We start from the raw sequence: 24,878 nt of genomic DNA on the forward strand, positions 1-24,878 counted from the left end.
AAGAAATAACTGAAGGCCGTTGTCTGTTCCACAACCGGTACATCTGTTTCCAGGCATCCTTTTAAATTGTTCGCTATCTCTGACCCACCAGGCCTACTTGTGGCTCAGTGGCTGGAGTGTTGTTTTAGAGGGTTTGGCTCACTGAAGCTGAGCTAAACTGTTGAGCAGCACATCAAAGCTCCACCCTCTTTGAGTATGCCAGATGTCGCGTGGTCATTTTTACACTCACACCCGAGCGCATGACACGGAGCGGTGTGTAAGCATGTAGACAGGGGTGGATGGGCTGCTTGGAAATTGGAAAAGGAAGCCCATATTTATGAGGTGGTTTGAGTTGCTGTGTTAAGACGGGCTTAGACTGCCACTCTTCCTCTGACAGCCCTGTTTCCCCCTGCGCTTGGGTGACCAGAAACAGATAGAGGCGAAGGAGTAAAGGCAGAACGCCTGTCAAAACAGGTCCCGACCAGACCTGGACACACAGCGAGCAAACTCACAAGCAGGTGATGCAGCAAATCAAGAGGATGCCACTGAACATACCGTTAATGAGCTTGTGTTTTCCGGTTTGTCTGAGCTTCGTGCGTGGTGGTGGAACAAGCTGATCTAATGCAGGATGGATTCCAATTTCTGAATTGTGAGAGCCGAATTTCCAAATCTCCGGGTAAACAAAATGACAATAGTTCAAACAAAACCTTGTCAAAAAAATATGTAGATATGCACAAAATAAGAGACACTTAAATGGCTTTTGCAAATTTTAAAACGTTTTTAATTCTGCTGTTGTTTTACAGCAATTTTGTCAAAACACAACAATTTATTAGAGTCATCAAAGGGGAAATTCAGGTCACACTCTGCTGTATATGTTTTGTGATGCACACCGCACAGCAAAGCAGACCACACACATGCAATCATGCAAGGGGCGATGGTGCCTTGCTTATGGGCAGCAAGACAATTGTCAGGAAGCAGACCAGCATCGTTCAAACAACTAAATTTGTCTGCAGCAGGACTTGAATTGTCCTTACAGTTGAACTACTGTCACCAAGGTAGACATAATTAACATCCGGAAAGGTAAAGTGTTTTCGGTTTTATACCTTTGCTTCACGGCTACTGCTTATTTTTAACAATTAAAACCTCTTTTTCACTCCATGATAATTACACGTGAAGGCCAATGTTTTGATAGAGCCCCTCCCCGAAAAAAAAACAAAGGACTATAATCTTTTTAATACCTCGGAGAATGTCAAAACAATCACACTGCTCCATGCAAATATGCATAAAATTCACCGATGACTTCACAGCCGACTGATTCAAAGCATAATGGATTATGTATGAAATCCCAAAGCATCATTGCCACATTAGAAGTCCATAAGTGGTACCATGACAGAGGAGCACCACCAATTTAGGATTTTTTCTGGTTTTCCTTTGTGTTGTAAAATTGTAATTACAAGCAGGCTTCATTTATGTGCCGGCATGGGTGATGTAAAAATATTCATAAAAAGAGATCCACAGCCTATGATGTATATGCAGCTGTTTATTAAATGGGACAAACGTTTAAAAACAAAAATACAAAATGAAAACACTTGCAAGGAGCATGAAAATATCCAAACTGGGTGAAATTGTTCCAAAAGGGAAGAAGTTATTCATAACACGTCGGGTTAAGGATTTGACCAAGCTCTTTGGATCAAGATTTTGATCCAACAAGGGGATAAAAACTACCCATTTTAATGAATGGAAGCTGCCAGAAAATGGGTTACGTCTTATCTGTATTGTGGTTAGAACATTCTAATTTTATTACAAACATTTTATCCAAAATCAGCAGTGTTACCCATATCCACATGTTTGAAGAATTTCATCTAAAAACCCAAACTGCTGGTCCAAAATATTAACCCAATCTTGTTTAAATGTAACCAAATCGGCTAATTAATATATTTGTTAAAAAAAAACAGAGATATTTTTTAAGTAAACAAATGGAACCCAAAATAATCTGTAATCTGTTCTAAAATTGATCAATGTTTTTTTCGTTCAGTTCAATGGGGGTTTTTCATTTGATTAACAACGGAACGGTGCCACTGCATTTTGAAAATCTTTTTTGTAGCAATCACCAGGTTCCATTCAACTATGCCCCCTTGTGGTTGTGAGCACGCAAAGGGAGGACAAAAGAGTAAATCCAGAGAATGCTTAATGGAATGTTGCTGCACCAGCAGTTTTCATTAAAAAAAATATATTTGAGAATTAGGCTTAGAAAAATAATAGCATGTGCCGAATTAAGTCTCAAATTCTCAGTATAAAAATATTATAATGCACCCAGACAATCCTGTAAGCCATTTGTAGCATGGATTCATTTCCAGAAGATTCTTGCTTCTCCATTTGCATTGTGACATCATCCAACCCAACGTCAGCGTGTCCCACAGAGACTTAAAGTGAGAGGTTAGCCGTGCGGTCGTCGCTTCACCGCCACCTCAACAAGCCTCCTGGCTGCGCTCCAACGGGACATCAAATGTGAGGTTACATGAGTGATCTCCCAGAACAAGGATCCCCTCCTCCCCCAGCACAGCCTCCACACTCTCCCTGCCATGCTGCGGCCACCACATGTGAGTCAAATTATTATAATTGAGCAGGGATGTAGTCGGGTGTGAGGTGATCTCTCTCTTCATCCCACCCTGCATCCCCCTCGAAGATATTCATCAAATGACCAGCAAGCATCTTTTGCCCCGCCTCTGCCGCCTGTAACACAGAAATCAATTAACTCCTTTCAAGTCTGATCAAAGCGCTTGATCACCATACAGGTCTTTCCACAACCTGCAGGACAATTAGCCCTCTTTGCTCCGGTCCAGATCAGCCACTGTGCACATACAGTAGGACTGGAGTGGACAGAGACAAACAGGAAGTCCCCTATGGCGGAGCATTTCAACAGCATTTCTTGATTCCAGCTAGTTGGCAGAGGTAAACCCAAATGTGACAATGAGACGAGCATGCATTTATTTAGGCAATGGGCTCAGGACTTGTTGTGACAAAGCACAGCAAGATTGAGACATCAAACTGTTTGGACATGGGGGTGGCGGATGCCAGTGGAGCTTTCGTCCATAGACAGGTGCACTGACCTTGTCCACCCTCGAAGGTGCCACTTGCATTTTATTTGACATTAATGGCAGGCCAGCATTTTTTAACAGCCACCTGGATGTAATAAAGGCCCAGCTCCTGAGCTCTGGCTGCCCAGAGGATTTCCCAGCAGCTCCCGCGGGATCTCTGGCTAGTTAAGATGTTTATTAAGCTGAAAGTGGTCCAGTGGGAAAACACAGCACTTCTGAGAGATTCGGGCCAGCAGTTTTCTTGTTAGTCAGAGTTCTCCCCTGAGAGCTGGGTTTCTTTTTCTTTCAAACCACGGAGGGAGGACAGGGTCAGTTCACGGGGCCACAAGGTTGACCGGCTGGTAACTAGGCGCATGAATCCAGGAAGGGAAAAAATCCAGAGACATTCCTAAACTTTGAATCTTAGCTAAACACGTCTTTGAGATGCAGTAGAGTCACTGCTTTGTCAAGTTTTTTATACGATATTAGGATGTGAATGTTTTGTAAATAATAATGATCTCAATCATGTGCAATTTGTAGCTTTTTGGCGAGGCAGGGAGTACTTTAAAAAGTGTTCTCCCAAATTGTTTTGAAATGCGTGTAATTGTGTGGCACATTGTTGCATTTGTATCTTTTAGCAACATTCGTTTTGGTTTTGTAATGCACCAATGCATGGATTTGAGCATGATCATGCACAACTCACTTAATTCTGTATTTCTGGCAAAAAAATCCTGTTCAAATAGATTGTGATACTGAGTATTGCACACAGTTTGTCTACCAATTTCTCTTGAGACCACATTTAGATACATAGAGTAGCTATCTTTCATACCAAATAATTTCATAAAAATACTTTAAATGTTGTGTGTGTCCAGTTCAGAGTGATGTTAGTTCTGCTTGGTGTTTGCCAGATCTTGACCTCAATAAGCTGTGTTGGACCTCTAGTTCAAAGCTCCAGTCTCTTGCCTGAGGCGCTCTGCCCTCATAACTTCAGTTAGCCTTTGTTTGTTTTTTGTTTTTTTTCTCGAAGCCATCACCCTCACTCCGCTCGTAAGAGTTTCTAAAAGAAATGGTGTGTTCCGATCTAAATGTCTCAGCTCGCTACATCTCCTCTCTTGTTCTCCTTTCATTTTGAACTTGAAGCCAGCCGAGCCCGTTGTGAGCACATTGCGAGCTGAGCGGCACTCTCGGCGCGCGATGGGTTTTTAGTACTCTCTGCCGAATGTTCTGGACAGATTAGAAATGGCCCGAGCCTGTGACAGATGCTGTCTCGATCTTCACCACCAGATACAAGCAGCTGCAAAACATCTGGGTGATTTTTACCTTCTTATGACATACTTGCATTCATATGGGTGCATACATACAATTTGATGCACATGTATGCAACAATTTGGTGAATGCTAACTATTGTCCCTGTTGTCATTGCAAAATGTTCTCTTAAAATAATTTTGACTTTGTATTTTTAAAACGTGGTAATAAATGATTTTCCAAATACGGGGCAGTGTGTGTTTATCATAGAATCATATTTGTATTGTAAACAACACAGCAACATTAGATACATGCTGCATGGGTGATATAAAATACAAAATTTGTATGAAAAGTATTTCTATTTTTAGTAGTGTAGTGTTGAGGGTTTAGTTTGAGCAATGTTCCTAAAATTTCGTGTACCTAATTTAGCAAGCTAACTTAATTCAATTTCATTTCAGTTTTGTTGATACAGCGGCAAATCTTAATGCAATTTGTCTTAAGGTGTTTTACATATGGGTCAGGACTAGTTTTTACATTAGATCGCAATCAATTGTGGCGCCACCGTGGCCTGTAAAAATGAATTAGTTTTGTATCACCCCAAAGAATTATATATTCCAAATGAGCAGCATAGCAAAGGTTTACATGTTTTGTCATTGGAACATATCCTAAAACAAATGCTCCTGACCATCTGCAGTCTATCTATCGGTAGAAGCTGCAAACGTTTTGTTGATAATGGAAAGAGTCAAAAACGAGTTTCCTCACAGTAGCCTGCGCTGGTAAGCCATTTTTTTCAGTGTTTTCCCAAAGTCCTCAATGAGCACCGCCTTGCTTTGTTTCAATGTGGCCCCTCCAGTTAACACCTCTGTAGTGCATATTGTTATAGAGAGATTTAAGATTCTTAAGGCACTCATCAGCAGTCAGTGAATGTCGAATTACACGTGGGTGTGTGTATCTTGGAGACATTTGGAGCCCATGGGTCCATTTTGTCTGAAATTATCCAGCTGCAGGTCTTTCCTTACGTATCCAGATAGAGGCTTGTTTGGCTATGGTGCATGTACTTGTAATACAGTGACGGCAGTATCTGCAGGGGGGCATTTTGTTGGAAAATGACTTGTTGCATGATAACTACAGCTGACAGTTCGGTCAGGAACACAGAATTCCTGAACCATATGGGGATAACTGCCCCAGTGCATAACAATAATAATAATAATAATAATAATAATAATAATAATAATAATAATAATAATAATACATTTACCTGCTCTCGCGTCATGGGATTTTTTTTCTTGCTAGATTATATTAAGTCAGAAGGCTATGGAGCAAGGCTTTGAGTTGAGTTCGCCCAACACTTGAAGGAGGGTTAAAAAATGGATGTGCTTCAGTGACTCCTAAAATGTTCTCAGATGTTGGTCAGGTAAGTGTGTAATGGTGGCTTGCTACGAAAGAGATGTTGCACGAGTCATTGTCTTGTGGATGAACATTTCAGATCAAAGATGGAATCCGCCCCTCAAATGTTCTCAGTTAATTTAGGTTTTACCCCATGAATTTCATCACTTAATGTGCCAACTATATGTGAAAATTAATTTTTCTCCAAAAATACAAAACCATAAGTGTTTTTTCAACATCAATTTTAAAAATCTATTATTTTTGCTGATGCAAATATTATAATTATTGGCAGTTGTTATAGTTATAAAGGTCATTATTGTTTATAACAAAACAAAAAAAATCTTGTGTTTAATTATTTATTTATTCATTAACTGGTTCGCATGAATTTGTGAAATTGTTAGACCAATAGCATGTTTTTATCAGTATTGTGAATGTACGTAGAGAAGAGTTGCATTTACAGTTGATCAAGGTTTAATTAGTAATTGGGATTGTTTATGCACTTGCAACAGTTTGAAGGACAACACGTAAATTGAGCAACTCACGTGATTATTATGCAGCTGTTTATGTATTTACCTTTATGGACGTTTATTATGCTCTTTATTCAGTTTTCAATTCAGTCTTAAGAAATCTTGTTCAGATTACATTTGCATTTTATCTATCTATCTATCTATCTATCATTATATCAGGTAATTGACATCTCTCATCACGAGCCATTTCTACCTGCAAGTGAATTATAATTTACAAACCCATGAAAAACGTATTTATTAAATATTATTGACTCATTCACTTTTCTAGCTTGCCCTTTATAGTTCCCAAATAATATAATATTGTATGTTTACTTTTTTTCTTGACAATGGCAACCTTTTGGACTAATCAGCACAAACGCATGAGTGTTGAGGGGAATCACACACAAACTAAATATTACATTGAATATTCATAATGTGTCTATGAATTAGGCTTGCTCTCAATTATCTTTAGTATCTTACATTTTGACTAAGATAAATTAACGCAGCTCTCGTGTTGTGAAATTTCACAGTGTTGTATTATCCATTTTTGTCCAGCAGGAGGCAATGTTGTGATTCGAACATCAGGTTGTGGCTTCAAAAAACTGTCAAATCAAATCCAAGGCACTGTCAAGATCTTTGATTAAATAATAAATAAATAAATAAATAAATAAATAAACAAATAAATAAATTAAAGGGCAATCAACAAATAAAAGTCACTTAACACATGAATTCATATACTCAGTGTATTTTTCATATGGCCCACAACAATTTGATGCACTTAGAGCACAATGACCTTTCCAACAAAATAATCAATAGACTCTAAAGCACTATTTTGTTTTGTAATTAATTTTTGAGTGCACTTTTCTGACTATATTTAGACTTTCATAGCCTACCTTCTAAATATGATACGAATGTATTAGTTACACAAAAAAATATCCACGACTTCATAATTTTCTTTTTTTTTTTTTATTTTCGGTTGATGATAACTGAATTTGTATAATGCAACTGTGGAGAGCCGTGGCTTTGTAATTTAAATATGCGTGTTTGTGAACGAATGATGTCAGATAACGCGTTTAAATGACAGTCCAGCTCGGCGACGCTCGACGACAAATTGGTAATAAATGAATAATAAATAAATAAATAAATAAATAAAGTTTGGAATCACATGCAAGCTTTCCGTGCAGAATTCTCGTCAACCCATTTATGTGGAAAACATCTCAATCCAATTGATCAACAAATCGAGGGGTGGCGGTGATTTTGCCTAATCCGAGGGCGGGGATCATTTTTGAGCCTTTCTCGATCCAATGAAAGAGATTGCGTTTCTGGACAATAAGGGCAGATCTACAGTATCATTGCGAGAGGACACTAAGTTGCATGTTTTCTCTTGCTTTATAATGGCACGCAAACTATTTATATTAATTAACAACTCTCTCTGTATGGTATTTGATGAACTCAAACGAACCGCATTTCCAAAACCAAAATGTTTGCCTCTGCCAGTCAAAACCAAGTGACAGGGAACAGAGGATCCGCCTCGGCCCAGTTTGGCAGCAACTGTTTTTGGTCATACATTCTGTAAACGTGGTTGAAATTGCACTTTACGTGAGTCGTGCGCAATAGACTGATCCAATTACAGTGGATTCGTCACAAATTACCCCCTCCCAACCCTCCAATAAGCGTCAGCGCTGATCCGCGACAAGATAAGAGCCACGGAAGCCTCCACAGGCTGGAGGAATGACTCAGAAAATGACTGAGAAAATTGAGAGCTCCGCTTTTGAAATCATAAATATCGTGTGTGGACAGTGTCGATGTTTATTCTGCGTTTTAAATTAATAAAGACGGAAAAAAATCTGCTTTTAGGATGTTCAGTGGTATCTGCCAAACAATTGAAGGATGTCTATTTTCTGTCACAATCGTAAAGAGAAAAAAAAACACTCACAGTGATCTTAACTTCAACGTGTCTGTAACGCTTGTTCTACAAATAAGTCTTCAACAATGTATGTCTTGTTCCTTTGTGGACACCGACGTAATTTGCTTCATTGTTGATTGGAATGGGATCTCTTTTTTTCCCCAATTTTCGTTTTATTTTTAACATGATAAATAATGGTTTGTGTTTGACTTTGCTGTGCAGTGCAGTTACAATGTATATATATATATATATATATATATATATATATATATATATATATATATATATATATAATACATGCAATTAGTAAATATTCGTAGCTTTATTGTGTGTAATGTGATTATTTAAATCGAAATTGTTAACCTGCGATTTTAAGATGCGACATCTTGAAAAAAAATGTTGCAGTTTAAGCACTGACGATGGCCAACACACACGTTTACTTGAACCAATTGTATTTAACTGTCGGATTTAAAATAATGATGTTCGCAAAATCAGTTTAATTAGTCAAACATGCAGCTGCATGCATTTCGGGATTGAATTATTCATCTCACGCGGTTATTACGGTTGTGCACTGCCACTTCAAACTGCATAGTACAAAAGATTCATCGACACACACTCTTACCTTCTGGCTGCACGCAACATAACTGTAGTTTAGCTGCAGGACGTTATGGTGGAACTTTAGCCAGCACTTCTAGTTGTGTTCCCACACCTGCTGGTGTTGCTGCTACATTTTTTTCTTCTTCTGCCTTGTTTAAGTGCGTGAGCGTGGGCCTGTCAGGCAGGGCCTCATTAAAACACGATTGATTTATTGAATTCAGGATCTCATTCACGCAAGTGACCTGCAGAGTTGACTGGCTATGAGTATGGGTGATGTGTATCAAGGCTTCATTTGCTACTGTTTTTCGAGCGTATTGATTAAAATGTATTGATAATGCTCAGCTCATAATGCCGCTCAGGAAAAACATAATCTAATATAGTGTAAGGTTGGAATCGACCCCCCACTGACAAAAGTGTTGGATATAAGGGACTCGATTTGATGGCTGTCAGGTGGCCCAATTTTGGAAGAGCATCTGTGTCCTTCAATGAAACCGTGAATGCTTGCACGTTCTAATTAAATTATTGCGGAATAGTAAGTAGTCGTTGTCATTTTAGTCCTGCATTTCTTTTGGTGGACAGCAGAGAGCGCACCCACCAATCTGCTCCACTTTCCAAAGTGGGCTGCAGGTCACCGTCTGATGTTCCACAAAGGCCTTGAAAAATACAACACGGATTGAATGTATCCTGCTCTCTAACAAAGGCTTGTCTTTAATTCAGTCTTATTGTCGGTATTAGCTTAATGAAATTGAAATTTTTATTATTATTATTATTATTATTATTATTATTATTATTATTATTATTATATTTCTGTTGTTAGTAGTGGTAATAGTAGTCGTAGTAGTCGTCGTCGTCGTCGTCGTCGTCGTAGTAGTAGTAGTAGTATATTATTGTTTGCTATATAGCAACCTACATGTTGCATTCTGTGCCACATCGTGATTTAGTCTCTTAAATAGTAGACAAAGCAACACATCGTGTTCGCAAAATAAAAAAAAAGAAAAGAGAAACATGATTATAAATAATCGGTATAATCATCACAAATGGGCCCTTAGGTTTATTTTCGTATACGTGCATTTTCTTTCATAAACGGAAATCGACGCGGATCATTTTTATCATTGTTACCATCGGAGCAACTTGAATTGTGCTTGTGGATATTTTTCAACGTAATTTAAAGACTTATTTCGTTCTGTGTTTTTTTAAATATATTTATTTACTATCTCACAACTTGTCAACCAAGGTGTACACCCACCTAACGGTATTTTGAAGGCAGTGATTTTTTTATGTTTAGTATTAAAAAATCTGCCTCTTATTGATGTTCTTCTTATTATATCATATTATTATTATTATTATTATTATTATTATTATTTAGGAATGGATGCTTTTGTGGTTGTTGCTTTTTGTTGGTCAGCCATGTCGTCATCTTGCTATTATCACCTCTGATCACCAGGTGCATCCGTTGAAAAGAGACAGCATCTTTCAGTGGAAACAAGCCACAAAAAGAGCAAAGAAACCATCTCCCTCTCTCACACACGCGCCCCATCAGTATAAATTACACACGAGGCATATTGTGATTTTATTTTCTATAGGGGCGGTTCGCAAAATGGGTGGATGGATGCACAAATATTTTAGTTGTTTCTGAAAAGGTCCAAATCTTGTCGTTTAAATTGCAAGCTTGACTTTAGGTAATTACTGCGATCTACTATTGATGAACATTGTTTTGTGCAATTTTATCATTAGTGTAGTGCATTGCAGTTGGGCTGCGTGGATTCACTCCACTCTGTTCCAATCTCATCCCAATGCCAGTGAGTGGGGAGTGAAAAAAGTGCAGCCATGCATGCACGAGTGGGAGGTTCCATCCACTCGCCTCAATCACGACGTGAGACTTGAACAGCGACACGAACACAAGCAAGCAAGTAAGCAAGCTTCTGCATGAGTTGGTGTCGGGACATCTTCACTCTGCTGTCTTTGGACCTCGTTGTCTGCTGTCTTCTCCTTGGACGAACTCTGATTGGACCCCCAAACCAGCTCCGAGGCACTCGGCTCTCGAGCAGCACGCAAACGGGTTCGCGGTTCTGATTTTCACAGGTGACAGCCAGCTCTCGTACTTTTTTCCTTTTATTTTCTGTTTGAGGCGTATCTATGCACGACCAACTTGAGTGTTGATGTGTCACATAAAGTCGTGGTTGGGGCCGCTCAACAAGTTCCGAACACGGCCGCTTAGTGACTCCCGGTGTCGGACTCTATTCTCTGCTCTGACTGCGTCCTTGTGTGTTTGCATGTGTTTGTATGTGAACGCGTGTGCGTGTGTGTCTTCTTATGGATTTTGCAACAGGTCTTGTGTCACTGGGACGACTTCCCGTGGGGGAGCAATCCGAGACGTGCATCATGTTGGACGGCATAAAAATAGAAGAGCATCCGCTGCGATCAGGACAAGCGCTGGGTGTCATGATCGGTGAGTCAGTTAAAAAATGTAAACGATAAACAATAGCAAGACATTTGCATGTAACGCGTGCGCACATACCATTGAGGTACAATGGTTGTTTTAATTTACGTTAATTGCCAGGCGCATCCTGACATTTAATTGGATGGGTGGGTGTAACCGTGGGCCCTTTTCATTTTTCTTTTTCTTTCTTCTCTCTTTTTTAAATTTGAAGACATGTTGTTGTGCTTGGATACACGTGCAAGTGGATGCAGCCACGAGGCTTTACTTTGGTTTCCAGGGACAGATTGCCACCACCAGGCCGTGTGTGAAGGCTGCCACCGTCCCATCTCTGACCGTTTCCTGATGAGGGTCAACGAGTCGTCGTGGCACGAGGAGTGTTTGCAGTGCACAGTGTGTCAACAGCCTCTCATCACCAGCTGCTACTTCAGAGAAAGGAAACTTTACTGCAAGCACGACTACCAACAGTAAGAACGGCTTTTCCCTCTTCGATTTGTCTTCTTTTTCTACTTGCATGTGCGCGATTTGAGGATGTTTTTTGATGATTTGGCTGCTCGCAGGTTTTATGTCAGAGGTCTCTTCTGGAAGAGTGCTTAAACATGTTTGACATTTTAATAGATGCATTCTAATTAATGTTTAAATAAAACTGTTTCCCGGAAGATTATACTGTCGTCCTAGAAAGGTACAAAACGTGTGCAATTGCGTAGGCCTATTCTGAAATTGGAATTATTTCAGACACGTTTGTATAATAATAATAATAATAATAATAATAATAATAATAATAATAATAATAATAACAGCAACAATAGTATTAATGATAATAACAATAGTAATTATTATTATAATTATTATTTTTAAAAGAAAACATTACCAACGGCCTAAAACCTTTTTATTATTCGTTCCGTTTTCAAGATAATACTATTTCCAGTTAAAAAGTTTTATTTGCGTCTATAAAATATGAAATTTGGATTTTAATTCCTCCCTAAATCTATACTGACATTTCAAGTCGGTAATGGCAGTTATTTGACGTTTGTTTAAACATCATTTTGCATGGCTTTTATATATTTATATAATTATACTGAATTGTATTTCTTCTTCCGTTTTACCATGCGGCGGACAAAACGTTCATGCGAGTCGTTTAGTGGTTTATACAGCTCGGTTTATGAATTGTGTCAACCCGCTAACGCGGTTTTCTTGATTAAATGGAATTATTAGAATTCCAGCGTTGCGCACGTGCGCCACTCCCTAACACACAAACATAAGCGTCATAATTAGACACGGTCGATATGCATAACTTGACGGTTCGGTGTTCACTAATTACTCTTGTACTGAGAGGTTCCCAGAAAAAAACAAAAAACAAAAAACAAAAAACAAAACAAACAAAAAAAAAAGAACGAAATTTTGCTTTCGTGTAATTACAAGAGTAATTGCAGTGATTTGATCATGAAAATGTAAAAAAAATCTTATAAATAAATAATCGAATGTAGAGCTTTTATTAAATTTAATGCTTTATTGTGGTGCGTGTGTGTGTGTGTGTGTGTGTGTGTGTAAGTGCGTGTGCGCGCAGGTGTCTCATACACTCATACACGCTCATACACGCACACAAACACACTCAGACACACGATATATATATATATATATATATATACATATATATATATATATACGCATATACAGACATGATCACATAACATTGAGGCGAATCTTGCAACAGATTTAACAGTGCCTTTTAGGCCTTGAAGACCCGGGGGTGTTCTATGTTTCTCATTGCATGGGTGCTTTTCATGCTTGTCATCAAATGTTCAGCTTTTTGTCTGCCGCCTTTCTAAGAATTCTACTTCCATTATTGGGACATGGTGGCTCCCTGCTAGACACTTTGCAAGCAACAAAGAGTTACATCCATCGCCGTGTGTGCCATTCACTCAGCTTTGTGAACAGTGTAGTTGCAGGATAACAATGGGGGTAAAATCATAGCAGTAACTCTGGGATACCAGAGTCATGGCGTCAAGGCTCAGAGGTGCTGGAAACTGAGAGAGAAAGAGAGAGAGAGACGAGGATCTCTTCTTCCGACCTCCCTTTTTCTATTCTTATACCAAGGCCTATATGTAGTTGTCGGAGTGTGTTTGTAAAGAAATGAGAATCATACAAAAGTCCATTGGATGGTGATAACAACTCCCTTTGTCCTTGCTACATTTGCTGTTTGGAATGGTGTCAGCATGTGTGGCATGAAATCAGAGTCGAGCAGAGCAGAACAACAACCTGCTGGGTGCCGTCTTGCTCTCACGTGCTATTATTCAACACATCTTTTAATTCTTTGTACACTTTTCGTGTACGTGTCCCGTTTTCCTGTTTATTCCACTTGCAGTGATGGGATATTTAAGGATGTAATTGGCACCTTTTTGACTTTTATGACACCCATTTAAGATGCATTTGTCAGCCCACAAACTGCTTGGGGCTGCGAGGAAAGCTACTAGCATTCTAGGTTTTCCTTCCTAATTACATTCCTACAGCAACTGATTCATGCTCCGTAATCAGCTCTCACCAGCTATAATAAATCAAGGAATTGGCAAGCAGTCTTTTTTCACACCTTTGGTACAGCTTTAAGTGCAGACAGGGGAAAACAATTGTGTACCATGGTTATTAAAACTCCCACCAACATGATTTTCAACCTGTCTTGCTCCATATAGTGCAATTATATAGTAACAAGATTGGATTTTATTATCTTTTTATCCCATATGTTTTTCCTTCTTGAAAACACCATGCCGCTGACCCGTGTTTATTGTTGCTGTCTTGACCTAAATTCAAGAAAATTGAATTTTACGTGGGGCCCTTTAAACAGGGGAAATAATAAAATGCGAGATTATTTTGGGGTGAACGTGAGTGTGTTGAGATGTTTGGGATGGATGGCAGTCAGCAAGCTTGAGCGAGACAGGTGCTGGAATTACACCACCCTGAGAGAGTTTGTGTTTGCACCCCGGTGCTCACAGGTCAAACACGCATCATTAGAAAGAAGGTGATCTTTTCCCTAGAGGGACCTTTCCTTTAAGCAAGCATCCATGCTGCGAGGCCATCCGCGGGCTGAGTTGTCGGGCAACACCCCTGTAATAATACTTGTTAGAAAGTGCCATGGGCTACATCCACAAATGTAACCCTCATCATATGACACCATATAACTTAGCCAGCAACTGTGGATGATTTGAAATGCACAATAATGTTTTACCATCCAGCAGCATTTCCGAATATTTTTTTATTGTGGTGACCCTAAATGGGACAAGCCGAAACTCACAACAATATTTGTAACATGTCCGAATAAGCCTGGACATTTTTTTTTTTTTGCACACACATTGTAAGCAAAATTTCAAATCAGGTCATGGTTGTATAAGGAGTTGATCAAAACAGCACTGATGAAGCCATAAAAATGGAGCTCCCAGAATCGGTCTCACCTCCCTGCACGCTGGACGATCCCCAAGTGTGCTGAGAGCTGCCTTTTTAGAACTGTTTGGAGTACCCTCCTGTGAACTTGTTGTTTTTTAATTAGCTGAGCTTGTGACGCTGCAGCAGTGTGCCGGATAGATGCTGACGGCTGGCTTTCGATGTTGGCTGGCCCACTGTGTGTGCGTGCGTGTGTGTGTGTGTGTGTGTGTTTTCCTCAGTCCAGGACACTCCCGTGCGGCCTGTGTACATGTTCTTGCCCATAGACAAAAAACTAAAGTTAAAAAAAAAAAAAAGGATGTGTTGTGTTGTGTCTCCCCAGCGGGCTAATTTTATAGTTAATTAAAGACTATCCGTATGTTCTGCTACAAAAACAAGCAAGCATTTTTCCAAATTGATGTTTGTTTGTTTCCTTTGAGCAAGACCTTTTTTCCACCTTTGAATTTTGCAAATTTACCCTAAAAAGGATAAAAATGCGCCTTTCACCACTGTTCTCGGGTAAATAAAAAGGAGAGTGCTCTAATGTTAGAAACGTTAAGCTGCATAATATTGCTTCAGCTTGCTGGGATTTTTAGTGCTCGGCGAGCAGCTAGCTCAAACTAACCGGGTTCCTCTGTAAGGAAGTATTAGGTTCTATGTCAACATGGCCTGGCCTGCCCAAGCAGCACACACGGATGCATCTTTTGTCATCTCACCATAACTGTTCCTTTTATACATTTAGGCCCATTTGAATCAAGTGGCATTATTGCAATACCACATCTTAAACAATCTTGAAATATTCAGAGATTAAAAAAAAACATACAACAAATCCTCATATTGTTTAGTGCGCATTACTTGCTGCGTGGAACGGTGTTAAAAAGGTGTCACGAAATATAAGGTAGTAAAAATACATCATTATAAGTAAATTAGCTGTTTTTCTAAAGCTTTATTCTTATTGATGCATTACCAGTATATGATGTGGTGTTTTTCAGTGGGCATTAATACGGGGCCGTAGGTATGTATGCATATATGTATTTGTGTGCGTGTGTGTGTGCGTGCATGCACTGCAGTTGGGAAACTAAAGCATTTTGCAAGATGCTCTGTGAAGCCACAGAGGCTCAGCCATGGTAATGCCATCACCACTTTAGAGGCCAGACGAGTGGCGAAGGATGTGGAAAAGAGGGCCGTGTGGCTTTGTGTGTGCGCGCGAGTGTGATGGGTGAGTAGATGCAGTGGTACGGGGGTACAAGGGAGGAGAAGGATCTGCCTGGTGTGCTCACATTACACTGCATGATAGCGGAGGGGTGCAAAGGAACTCAAGCATGCAATTTGTTGGTAGCCACAATTTAACCTCATCTCCTAAAGCCGGCTGTTAGGCAGCCAGTGGGACATGTCAGTCAATCGGGGAAGCTAATCAGTGACACTGGAGAGAGAAAGTCCTAGGCTTGGCAACAGAGTCATTTTCATTACTGGCTCCAAGTCCTCGGGCCTTCAGGTTTATTTTCCCAGCATGACAACTTTTCATAACAAAAGGGAACGTAACCACAAACCATTAAAGCAATTTACAAATTACATTTTGTCTAAATGTGTGAAATACTGCTTCTGCATCTCTCTGAGCATGTTTTTTTATTATAATTTGCCCAATTATGTATTTAAAGACAGAGAATTAAGATGTCATAATGTGGCTCGATTGTTCTCTAAAATGTTTCACGTCTAATATTGTCATGGGCGAGCTGATGTAAATTTTTGCCACATTTCTCTCATTTTGCTCATGTGCGAGGCGTATTTGTTTAGAAATAGCCCCCACTTGTTTCTTCAGGCAGCCTGGTGAAACGTGCATGAGAAATGGAGAGCCGGCCTCTGCTGCTGGCTAACAGTGTCACTGTTGGCCCCAGCCGAGTATATGTGATCCCAGCCTGGAATGTTTTTCCAACACGTAGGCTTTTCACAGACACACTAGAGAGGACTGGCATCACAGTGGCAAGTGCTGCATTCAGACTCTTGTGTGCTCAAGGCTTACTCTCACACTCATGTCACACATTCTAGCTCTACATGGCAATGGGCAGAGCAGTGCGTTTGCCAACGTGCACCCCGCATTTGGTGAGGGTGTGGGTAAAAGTGCATGTGCACTTGCCCAACACACACTCACACACACGCACACGCACACGCGCACAAAAACAAACTCTCTGTCTTTAATCTAAGCTCCTTCCACCAGTTCACATTCTCCTCATTTTAGCACTTTTCTTGCTGGCCTCACGTCATTCACAATTTTAACAATCTAGATATTTGTAGAGACACTACAAAACACATTTCTTTGTCTTTCTTTCCTTACAACTTTTTAATCTTCATCAAAGGAGATTAGCCTCCCAAAACCGGTATTCCAGCTCCGAGGTGACTGACAGAGATCTGCACTTTTATCATTAAGTGTGACACTAAGCTGGTCGCAGCTTTGTCTTGAATAGAGGGTCTGACGGAAACGGGGGCTCCTAATCCTTTTATTTGTGTCAGACCCAGAAAGAGGGGAGAATGGGGCCAGGCCACAGAATGCCGCAGCCCTTAGTCCCCCCAAGACCTGGCCTCCACAGCCAAGTGAGCATGAGACGCATCATATGTGGTCTCTGCACCCGAGCGGACATGTACACGACACCGAAAGAAAAGAATGATGATGAAATATCGGCACGAATGCGATGTCTTTGTGTTTGCATCCACACATGCGCTGCCGTAATTTCCGAATGTGTACCTGAAATGCTCACCTCGGACTTGCAAAATCATGCAATTCAGTTGAGGATGAGATTAATAAAGTTTGCCGGTTCGCTGGTCAAGGTCCAGCGCTGGCTTTTGTCTTCAGCTCACATCGGGTTGTGGGGCATCAGCTCCTTTGTGTACGCACCCTCGTGGTAATCCATCTCCTGCGGGAGTCCCCTGGGGCACTTTATTTACTCATTCAACTGTTTGGAAGTCTGTTAGACTGCAGATCAGATGCAGTGAGACCAATGTGATTACTTTAACCGGCACTGCAGATTCTCTCCGACTCAACCAGAGCACTGTAGGTCGGAGGAACGCTTCACGCCGGCTCATCTTTCTACAGTCTGGAATTGAATATATTCCGATAAGTCTTACAGTCTGATTTGATTTTTTTTTCCGATAAGTCTTACAGTCTGATTTGATTTTTTTTTTCTTTTTTGATGAGGAGCTCACAGAATCATACAATCTTTAAGTTCACATTTGTTTGATACCCTTCCTCAGTAGATGCTCTTTCAGAATCCGATCTGCCTGGTGTCACAGTGTAAAAGCTAACATCTATGTTTTCTTACCAACATTGAGATGGATTTGGTTATCCATCCATCAACATAAACCCAGAGCATGTATTTGGGGCTAAACCCCATGTTAAACCATTGCAGGCTGTCAGACTCACTGAATTTACTCTCTGTCTGTCCGCCTGGTGTGGCTGGGGAATATGGCTGCAATCTGCTGCCAGGATGGCATCTACAGTGACAGCTCTCAAAATACGCTGGTTAGCTTCGGCCTGCTGACTGTTGATGGCTGTCTTGGCAAGAGAAGTAACCGTGTAAGAAAAGAGTGCAGATTGGGTTTCTTTGAGTCTGACTCACTTCGCTCCTTATGACCAGCCCCCCCACAGCCAGCCAGTGTGATTTGTGCATAAGGTCCTGTGACCCATGGAAGCTTCAAAAAGCAGCCAGGGGAAATATTTGGATGATCCTGAATGGGGAGTGAAGAAGTGGGAGGGAGGCAGAGATGATGGGGACTTGGTAGGAGCTGATGTAAGCCAAGGCAGATGTAAAGAGTCCACATTAAAAAGCCTTGGTGATGAGGGAGTTGGGAGACGGGTGTCGAGAAAATCAGCGTCCCTCTGCATCCTCATGAAGGCGACTACCTTCTAAACGCGTATGCGATACATAACTGGCAGTAAAAATCAGAAAAGGAATTTCATCCTAATGTAGCAATGATACTGATCTTCTACGCCCCGCTCCCCTGCTGCACATACTTAGTCCCTCCTCCTGCTCCTTTACCTTTCTTTTTCTCCTAGCACTGTATTCATGTTTCTCTTAAAGCTGCTTCAAATACATCTTCTGGGGAAATTCCGGGACTGAGTCTTGACTCCTGCAAACTGATCTGTGAGGCTGATGGCTAAAAGGATAAAACGCAAAGAATTTCAAAGGGTTTTCTGAGCGCATGTGATCTTATACAGCTCTTTTTGCCAACATGTAGTCTATGGTCATGAGAATTAAAAGTGCTATGAAGTCAAAGCTTGTTTGCATATTCTATTAATATAAATTTGATTATAAGGCCAGAGATGTTTTTAGTTTAAATCTTAAGGCATTGGCCTGCTTCCCAGTATTTTTGCTTGTGCATCCAAAATGGGTTTGAGGTCCTGGTTCAAGTCAAGTTCTTCCTAGCATAGAAATATTCAAAAATCATGTGGAACGATGATTAATTAATATTCAAGGAGAAGTAATGAGTAGGGCTTTTTCTTTACATTTTTGGCCAAATAATTCTGTTTGTTACGATAAGAATCACTCCAAAAGTCTTCCCGCTTAGGGTCATTTCAATGGCTCAACAGAAATAAACGCTGTTGGCTCAGGATTGACGAAAACTCCCCCAAAGCACATTGAAAAAAGAACAAAATATGCCATCTCAAGAAGCCCCCAATCAATCTTTGGCCTCAATGCACGTCGCTGCCTCCTCCTGAGAGTAAGTGGGCTGAGTAAGCACACTGGCCCCCTGAGTATCTGTCTGCCTCACGTTAGCCCCGCAGGCCCAAACACACAGGGGTGCGCCATCCCAGCCCGAGCCGGAGCTGTTGGGTGAAACCCGAGCTCCAAAGTTGTGTTGTGATCCCAGCTGGAGAGACATCTCCGGCTCTGAGTGGAGCCCTCTCGCAGCATGCAGCAGAGGTCACCAGTGGCCTCTCAACCTCCATCGCACCATAGTGCTTCTGCACTGAGCACACTCAAACGACATTATTTATTGACTTGCAGTCACTTCTAAGGAAATGCTTTGCAACAAATACCAGAAGGCTGAAGTTTTGATGAGGTCATGTTTATCGACTCATCTGGCTGGAGAGGTTCGGTGACTCAAAATGCTCATTTTTTTTTTTTTTTGAGATGAATGTTTTGTGTGAATTTTAATGTCAGTAATGACATACTGCCAGTGAGACTATAGTGGTGTCCACCATCTGTTATGACTGTGTTCAACGTTCCCCCTCAAACCTGAGTCTGCTGAATAACCATATGATATCGGAAAAAAGTCACTTATAGACTCTTTGCCTTGAATGTGTCTTTGCAGTTTCTACTAATACTGTGTGTTTATCTCTGCATTTGATCGTGTGTTTTGCATTCCTGTGTGAAACGGCTCGCGTGTGTAACCAAACGACTGCGTGAGGAACGCTGCCGGTTGCGTTTGTGAAGTGGGTCTGTCACTTGGCCAAGGATTGGACATGCTGCTGGCAGGCGACATAGTCTGTGGATTCTCCTCCTGGTCATGTTGATTCAAAGGCGGTAAACGGTGCGTGCCACCGAACCGCCATGGCGTACCCCCCCCCCTGCTTCCCCCGCAACCTTGTCTCTATCATCAGCCAAGCGGCCCTCTCCCTGCTCTCCTTGCTCTCCTTTCCTGGGCCCCAGTGCCGGGGCTGTGGCCTGTGGATGAGTGCTATATCCTGGCTGTCAGCACCGGGGTTTGCTTGGGTTTGGACCCGAGTGGAAGTGCAGTATCAGGCTCTGTCTGTCAGCTCCCCATTCCACTTCCTCAGCAGCCCTCATAAGCGGCCGCAGTCAGTGGTACAAACATTCACTGAGTCCTGCCGGTACATTGAGCTGTGACTGACTCGCATCTCAAGATTGACACTGTAAGGATCGCCTTTTTCATATAGACATGCCAATGAAAGATGGTTGTTTAAAGCCACCCAGTATATGGGTGTTGTGTTTTTAAACAGACTGCCGTCTTTGACAGACCATTTACTATTTTTACACGTATTTCAAATTGGAGTTCCGAACAGTGGACACTTTTTTTGCTTCTATGCAGTTACAACCCCTTCCATTTCTCGCATTAACAAACCCATGCCCATTCATCAGACTGATTCATATTTGCAAAATGTCATTGTCATAAATCTTAGAGAACGTAGTGTATATTTTTAGCCGTACCTTTGCTATGATGCATACAGGTACCTACTGACTCATACACATCTGCACGGCACATGGCTGCAGAAGGGCCTTCACGTGACGGAAGATTTGCAACTACTATCAGATTAATTGGTCCATCTCTCCCTGGAAACATCACATGAAGGCAACCTGGTAGCTTTCAGTTGCATGCTGCTTACACTAACCAGAAGCCACGGTTGCACGACCCAGGTCAAAAGTGTCATTGCATGCTCCAGAGAGAGATGAAGCCGTCTGAAGCTGTCAACAGCAAACATGCAATGTCAATTTGCTTCCACCACATTCGACTCATTTTAAGTTTAAGCATTGACCTATATTTGGTGCAGACAAAATTAGTAGTTTTGGCAACACAAATTCATTATTCGTTCTCACGGATGCATGGTCCCTCTTGAACTGTACTTTTCCAACCACTTTATCTAATAGAGGAACATTGTAAAGAAATGTTGCTATTCATCATTGGATTGTAGGTTTTAATGAAAATCATGCATACTGTAAAGATGACCGCAAAGTTTGTCGCATTTCAAACGCTACTGTTTTCATCAATACCAAGACATAATAACTATTATCAAGGTGTAGAATTACAGGCAGCGTTTTAAAAATAATTACAGTAATGAATGTTTGAATTTTCTTCAGTGCTATTTCATCTGATTCAAATATCAGTTGGATGTGGTTTACCAACTCTGAAAAATGCAGATGGTCTTAGGTAAGCTGCAGGTCCTGAACAGACCAAACAGACGTGATGATTGTCCAAAAGTTTCTTTCCGCTTTCACTACCTTATGTGGTAAAGCCAGAACTGCTGGCACACGAGACGAGCAAAATGAGCCATAAAAACGTTTTTGTTTTTTTTTCCAAATTCTGCTTCACCCTGCTCTGCTTTTTTCACACATTCTGGCTCTAATAGGCTCTGACACACCCTAAACAACCACCCTCACAAAAGTGTGTGGAGCCAGGCGCAGCGGTTTGGTGTCCAGGGGAAGCCTGTGGCTCTGGAGCCAGAGAAGGAGTCATGCCCCGCTGTCCCACAGAGATGACAGGAAGATAAGAAAGAGAGTTGGCCTCTCCACACAAAAACATCCCACTAGGAACTAACCTATCCTGGGGGTGAGCTCGAGGAGGGCTTCAGGACTCATGTCTAAATCCTTCCTCTCTGCACGAAAAAAAACATCCAAAGCTTGATCGAAGTGGTGATACTTTGAGTGAAGTTGACTTAGTCATCCAGTCGTCACCAGAATCTGCTGCATGGTATCACAAATATCCATATCAAGTATGGACTTAAACAGCATGTCAGTGCGTATCACAAGTTTGGCTTTGCGTCGTGGCCTCCTTAAACAACAGCCACAGGAATAACAGAGCAAAAAAACTTAACTGCAATTGACAGAATCTTGGCTGACACCATGGCAGCAGTTACAACTTTGGAAAGTGCTTACACGTTGTAATATTCGCGAGGGCGAAGTGAAAAGGTAGCCATTTCTTTAAGACAATGTATAATGAGGGAACCATGGGGAAGGAGAAACAGCGAGCGGTTTCTGGAAGCGGCACTATAACGCAGCAGCATTAAAAGAGATTTACACCACCAGCTCTAAAACAGTTTTCTTTTGCCCAATGGTTCCTCCTTTACAGATATTTCAAGGAAGTAATAAACTGTGCTGACAAGTGTTGGAGTGGCTTTGAACCATCCCTCGTGGGCAGCAGAGCTCCATCATTTCTGTCACAGTGTCGCCGCTATGCATCATTAGTTTTATAGAATTTTACCTGATTCTCCTTGTTAACAGCCTTTGGTCTGGCCTCCTTATTACGATCCGCTTGTTGTTGCTTATATTAAAAGAATATTGCGTAACTATCTATAACACATGAAGCATGACGCTCGCCTTTCACACAGTGAGTGGTGTTTTTTTTTTTTGTTTTTTTTTGCCGTGGCTTAAGATGGTTACGTTCTTTTTGAAGCCGTCTGCATGGTCCGGAATGAGGCCCTGCACAGTGTAAGATGTCATTCTCCCACTGTGCTGACCAACATGCTGTGTGTGCCCATAACATTTAATGGTATTTTGGCAAATCGTCATGGAAAATCTTACTTTGCACAGCAATGTTACATTCCCTTCTTTCTAGCTCCTCAATTTCTTTTAATTATGATAACCACTCATTTGTCTTTGAAGTACACAGTCTTGCAGCCTTGAGTTATAGCTGAAATAATAGAAATAATAGAGTAGATTTTGAGTACATACAACATATATATATATATATATATATATATATATATATATATATATTCAAATGGATTGTTAGTAGTAGTATTGAAGTTGAAACATTGGTTTGAATTTGCTGACTAATTTCCAAAATTATTTCTGTTTAAGTGAGCACTAATAGTAGTTACGGGACAACACCAAAGTAGTATTTAGTCACAAACATCCACACTGATCTACACTTATATAGTCTTAAAATAGTGTTTAATTTACTCAATTTTATTTTGTCAAGTGGTTGCGTAAAATAAAATCCTCTGGCTCCAGATAAATATTTTAAATATGTTTTAAAACTACTTAAAACCATTTGACAAAATAAAATTGATCAAATCAAAAAAATATACATACATATTTCTAAGAAAATTCAGCGTATTTAAGGACAAAATGACATAAAAAGCGAAATTGGAAAACAATGTGCTCCTTTTTCAGGATTCACAAGGAAATTCAATAAATTCCCTCTTCCTTCACAAAAACACCAAAAATTCCTGCATGAAATAAATATCCAGTCCGATCCAGAACCAAATAGCACAGTATTGCATTCCCTGCTGGGAGCCTGTTGTCCTCTTTGCCTTTGCAAGTAGCAAGTTCATCTGTTTCTAAATATCCATGGACATGCCTGGCATTGAGCTCTGCAATGATTAAAATGTCTGGACAGGGTATGTGTTTACGGTGAACACACATACGGTTAGCAGGATCAAAGCTGTGTGCAAAGGATGTAAAGCAAATAGAGCAGCAATCATGAACAAAGCAGCCAGTTGGTCAAACATGTAGAAATAATGATGGCGAGAAGTAGGTATCTTCACTGCTATTCTTTACTGTCATGGAAAAAGCAAGTCCCAAAACAGGTCAGTTGGGTATAAACAACAATAGAAGACAAGGCCTTTTGTCCGATCTTCTCTGCCATATCAAAATGGATGTGATCTACTTTTACTGCAACATTCAGCAAAATAGTCTGTGTCTGAGGCCAACTGAACTGGACAATTGTGAATAATTTTAAGTCACCAACTCACACCCACCGACATGGCGATTGACCTGCGCACACAATAGAAAAGCAGCGGCGCCAGGTTTTCTTTTCCGGAAGCAACGTTCCAAGGCTCTACGTGAACTGTATTGCATTATTAACCACAAACAGCATGGCATGATTGTTCAGGATGAAGGGGACTGCCTTGATCGCTGTAGCTTCATTATGATAATACAAACAGAGGAAAGTGAATACTGATATTTGACATGCCGTGTGTGTGTGTGTGTGTGTGTGTGTACATATACATATATATATATATATATATATATATATATATATATATATATATATATATATATATATATATATGTACACTGTATTTTCCGGACTATACGCTAATTCTTTTCGAGATTTTGAATCATGCGGCTAATACAACGATGCAGCTTTTCAGTGGATTTTTGTTTCACCGATAGGAGCGTTCTATAGTTCGGAAACTATGCTAAATACATTTTTTTCTTTTTTCTCTTGGGTCTGTTCTGTTTCATTTAGAAAAGTTGTTGCTGTATTAAAAGGCACTGTTTTAACAATCTGTTTAGGTACCTTTATGTGCATTCACAGTACAAAACTGTTCTGTACATGCCACAAATTAACAAATTAATCGCAGAAAATGTGTAAATAATTGCAATTAATCACATTTTTGTTGTTATTATTTTTTTTGTCAATGCTCATGTGATACCGCATGGCATCTTTAAAAGACCGCTACATTTGTGACGTTACGACCGCCGTTCATCGTCCGTTTCAAATCGTGATTTGCAGTAATACTAGCTGCAGGTGGTGGGTCACTCATGAACTCATGACTTTCAGCTGTGTTGTTGGTTGTGCCATTGTTGATCTTTTTGCACAAATTTAACTAAGCGCAGTTCTATCGTTCTTTTTCTTTCGTTCTGCAGTGGTCA

At 40.6% G+C, this 24,878-nt stretch overlaps 1 protein-coding gene across 1 annotated transcript in view; it reads left to right on the forward strand.

The window, feature by feature from the left end:
- The first annotated feature begins 10,301 nt into the window (after nucleotides 1-10,301).
- The window catches only part of lmx1bb (LIM homeobox transcription factor 1, beta b), a 46,993-nt gene continuing 32,416 nt past the window's right edge, over nucleotides 10,302-24,878 (forward strand). Inside the window, exons 1-4 of the mRNA XM_088306001.1 lie at nucleotides 10,302-10,375; nucleotides 10,497-10,778; nucleotides 11,026-11,145; nucleotides 11,414-11,600. Coding sequence (XP_088162127.1) covers nucleotides 11,079-11,145; nucleotides 11,414-11,600 — 254 coding nt within the window. The 5' untranslated portion in view covers nucleotides 10,302-10,375; nucleotides 10,497-10,778; nucleotides 11,026-11,078. The remainder of the gene's footprint in view (nucleotides 10,376-10,496; nucleotides 10,779-11,025; nucleotides 11,146-11,413; nucleotides 11,601-24,878) is intronic.

This window comes from Idiotropiscis lumnitzeri, chromosome 1 (assembly GCF_059441095.1).
Source record: "Idiotropiscis lumnitzeri isolate Australia: NSW breed Sydney's pygmy pipehorse chromosome 1, RoL_Ilum_1.0, whole genome shotgun sequence".
In the NCBI taxonomy this organism is placed as follows: Eukaryota; Metazoa; Chordata; class Actinopteri; order Syngnathiformes; family Syngnathidae; genus Idiotropiscis; species Idiotropiscis lumnitzeri.